The following is a 4,033-nucleotide window of genomic DNA, read 5'->3' as shown; positions in this document are numbered from 1 at the left end:
AAGTTTAAGTATGTGTTTAAGTATAGTTTGTTTTACTAAGTTTCTATTCCTAGTAAGTTACTATTTTTATAAAGTTTCCATTTTTAGAAAGTTTCTTATTTTACTAAGTTTCTATGACTAGAGAGTTTCTACTTTTATCAGTGTTTTCCATTTTAGGATACGTGTCGTATTAGATAAGCTTCCAATCACCCCTTTCCCTTCGAATGGCTAATTTAGATCTAGGGGCTTGAGCCATAGGACCCTTTAAATTGAAAATCCAAACCCTCTGCCTAGAATCTCATAGAAACCATTCGTCAAGAAAGTTCGAAGATCTATACATCTCTAATACATATCCCAAAATGTTTTTATGTTACAATATAAGTAGTAGGTTATAGGTGCTAGTAATAGTAATAGTGTATACATGTTATTTATTTTATTTTTAATTGCATATAATTTATAACATTATTTACATGTTTCGGTAAAAATAATAACCGAAGTAAAAAGTAAAAAGTAAAAAGTAAAAAAATAAAAAGTAAGAAAAGAATACTTACTAGTAGTAATTCTTCAAAGAGAAAATGAGAGAAATTTTGGTGTGAGTTTGAATGAGAAATGAGGGGTATTTATACTTGAAAAAATTAAGTAAAAAGAATAAAATAATTAAAAGAAAAAGAAATATTTTAATTCTTAATGGAATTTTAAAATTAAAAAGTATTAAATGTTAGGTCATGGGATAATGCACAAAATAAAATAATAAAAGTAGTTTTTCCATTAAAATTTTTAATTAAAAAGTAATTTATTGATTTAATTTTTTTTTTCATTTATTTTAAGGATTTTTTTTATATAAATAAACAAATTGATTTAATGCTTTTCCAAGAATATTTGTCAATAATATTTTATTTTATTTTATTTTTATTTTTTTATATTTAATTAATAAATACAAATTTTGCATCAAAATAATAAATAATTCGGTATTTTCTATTTTTAATAATAATTATGATTTTAATTATTAAACTATAGTTTTAGTAAGTTTGTAAATATTATTACATTTATATATAATTAGATTTATTATATAGTTAAATATATAATACATTAACTAAATAATAAAAGTGATACAAAGTTTATATACTTAGTTAAATTATGTCAAATTATATAAATTAATAATATATTATTTATTTAAGCGTACATTGTTGACTAAAAATTACTATTCGGTCAATATTTAATTGTATATAACAACCCTTAATACATATAGTCAGACATATAACCCTAGGGTTAATTCAGTAAATTTAGAACTCGAAAAGTGAGGGTTGTTACATGAATACAGCTTTAAACATAGCATCTCTGCTCAATACAACTTTATACAGAGCATCTTTGCTCAATACAGCTTTATTAAAGCAACAGTTTTAACAGAGCATCTCTGTTGAGCATCTCTGTTGAGCATCTTTGAACGAATCTAATGTTGAAATTACACAATTTATTGAAAATAAAAATTACACAATTTATTAAAATTCAAAATACAACAATTTATTGAAATTCAGAATACAACACATTCAAAATACAACAATGACACAATTTAAGCATTCATAGTTCTAAAGTTTGGTGGAAGGCTCCAAATGTGTTCAGTAAGATCATGTCGAAGTTGGTCATGAACGTTTCTATCTCGTATTTCTTGTTCTCTTACATCACGACTTGTAGATCGATTCCTTACATAGTTAGGATTTGCTTCATCAGTGGCAAGTAATTCTTCCTCGAGCCATGTAATGTTAAATCCGTTATCCTCGACTATCATATTGTGCAAGAGCACACAACAATACAATATTCGTCTTAACTTGTTCACACTATGTGGTCGTCCAACCATTTGTAGAATATGGAATCTACCTTGAAGAACATCGAATGTTCTCTCGACATCTTTACGTGCACTTTCTTGAAATTGTTTGAATTTTGCACGTGGTTCATCGGTTGGTGTCGAATACGCCTTCATTAATGTTGCCCAATCTGGATAAATTTCATCGACTAAATAATAACCATTCAAGTAATCATTGCCATTCACAGTAAATGGAGCAACTGGTGCATTTCTATTTTTGATGTCATCGAATAACGAAGATTGATTCAAAACATTCACATCGTTGTTAGCACCCGCAACACCAAAGAATGTATGCCAAATCCACGTATCATATGAAGCAACTGCTTCTAGAACGATGGTTGGGTGACCTTGATGACCGCTAGTATATTGCACTTTTCAAGCAACTGGGCAATTTTTCCACTTCCAATGCATGCAGTCAATGCTTCCAAGCATTCCCTTGAAACCGTGCTTTTCTTCATGAGCGCTATACAAGCGAGCTATATCGCTACTAGTTGATTTCCTCAAATATTCGTCAACATAAAGTTCCAAAACACACTTACAAAACATATTAAGACATATTATTGATGTGGCTTCTGACATTTGTAAATATTCATCAAACATGTCTGCTGCTGTACCATACGCCAATTGACGCAACGCATATGTAATATTTTGCTCGGTAGTAAAACCTAGTCTACCAAGCGCATCTCTTTTTTGTATAAAATATTTGAAATGACTAGGTAAAGGTTCTACATCATAACTAAGTATATTATTTTTGATGCGTAAAAATAAATCTCTACTCATTCTAAAACGTCTTCTAAACCAACGATCAAAATATGTTGGATGTTCTTGAAAATAATGTTTGTGTAAAATTTTACATGCTTCTTCATGATCTCTACGAAGGTAAACTCGAGGCTTTCGAACTCGTTCATCGTTGGCAGCTTCTTCAGCTTCGTCAGCATCCAATTCTTCGGCCAATGCTCGTAAATAATCCAAATCGTCTTCATCGTCGGAATCCCAAATATTAAACATTTTAAACAACGCTCTTACCATTTTATTTTTTGAAGTATAGAATAGGAATTTTAATAATATTGAATGAAATGTGTGTGAAAAATGGTATAAGAGTTGGGGTATTTATATAAAAAAAAGAAAAAAATAAAATAAATAAATAAATAAAAATTCAAACGGTTGTTTTCGAAAGGTCGAAACACGTGGCGGAAAATTATTGGATGCATCCTCCATCACCTGCAAGTGATGCAAGCATCACGCCTGAAAAAATTCCGGTCGATTACGTCCCATAGCGGCGCTATGGGGGCGTCATGGTGGAAAAACGATTGTGATCACGCTGCACTAGTTACGGTCTAACTTAATTAACTACTCCGTATTAAAACCCCAAGTTCCAAATATTATTGGACAAAGGAACACAAACATATAACATATACGAATATGATATATTAGTGATTAATTCTCAACGGGCATAAAAATCAATTTACATAAACATGATTCTTAAATTACATAATTAACATTAACAAAAAAGAAATTATTAACCTGGACGATGTCCGAAATCTTTACTTACTTTACATTATAAACACTAAAGTTTTCAACATGTGTAAAACAGTAAGCATTATCGCTGCATGATTTTAGGTGATTCTTTTGCTATACACGGACCTTTACAACATTTTTTCACTATCTTTTTCATTTCGTTATTTTCTAACGTTCAATTAACCGACCATAATCACCAACTGTTAACCGATCGAAACTACTCCGCAGCGAAGCGCGAGTTTATTTTCCTCGTTTATATCAATTCACAAAACAAAGAAAATAACATAACAAAGCTCTTTCTTCAAAATGGAGAAAGAAACCACAAAAATACAAAATTGGACAAAAAGTGAAGAAAAAAAATCAAACTAACTAAACCAACTAAACAACTCCAACAAACTCTTGAACTACAAATTGTAACCAAACACAAAGCCTAAGTTGAAGCGCTAAACCACCAACGAAACCAAAACCAATATGCCAAGAAGACTAAAATCTAGGATCCTCGACATCCTCTTAAATCCCTTTCATAAAAGTGGCAAACCTTTCTAACTCGGAATCTGCTCAGGAATGCTTGATCATAGACTTCTTTTTGTTTTTTTGGATTGATAAGCTTATTATTTTTTATTTTTTTGGGTAAGGAGGAAACCCTCCTATGAACGAGTACATTGACTCCTCCAT

At 30.2% G+C, this 4,033-nt stretch overlaps 1 protein-coding gene across 1 annotated transcript; it reads right to left on the bottom strand.

Annotated features, from left to right (window-relative positions):
• Positions 1-1,549: 1,549 nt before the first annotated feature.
• Positions 1,550-2,869, bottom strand: LOC139842482 (protein ALP1-like). The gene is made up of 2 exons (XM_071832618.1): positions 2,695-2,869; positions 1,550-2,187 (listed from the first exon to the last, which is right to left on the bottom strand). Exons 1-2 carry the CDS (start codon positions 2,867-2,869, stop codon positions 1,550-1,552), a joined length of 813 nt encoding a protein of 270 aa, XP_071688719.1.
• Between the last annotated feature and the right edge of the window lie 1,164 nt (positions 2,870-4,033).

Source organism: Rutidosis leptorrhynchoides, chromosome 4 (assembly GCF_046630445.1).
Source record: "Rutidosis leptorrhynchoides isolate AG116_Rl617_1_P2 chromosome 4, CSIRO_AGI_Rlap_v1, whole genome shotgun sequence".
NCBI lineage: Eukaryota > Viridiplantae > Streptophyta > Magnoliopsida > Asterales > Asteraceae > Rutidosis > Rutidosis leptorrhynchoides.
The sequence above is the reverse complement of the archived record's forward strand: the minus strand, read 5'-3'. Positions and strand labels throughout refer to the sequence as shown.

What these genes read in the sequence shown, in the direction of transcription:
- LOC139842482 (XM_071832618.1), bottom strand. Translation starts at nt 2,869, where the DNA reads ATGGTAAGAGCGTTGTTTAAAATGTTTAATATTTGGGATTCCGACGAT. An exon ending in TAGAGATCATGAAGAAGCAT is followed by an intron (nt 2,188 to 2,694) that starts GTAAAATTTTAC and finishes GCGGTCATCAAG; the next exon opens with GTCACCCAACCATCGTTCTA.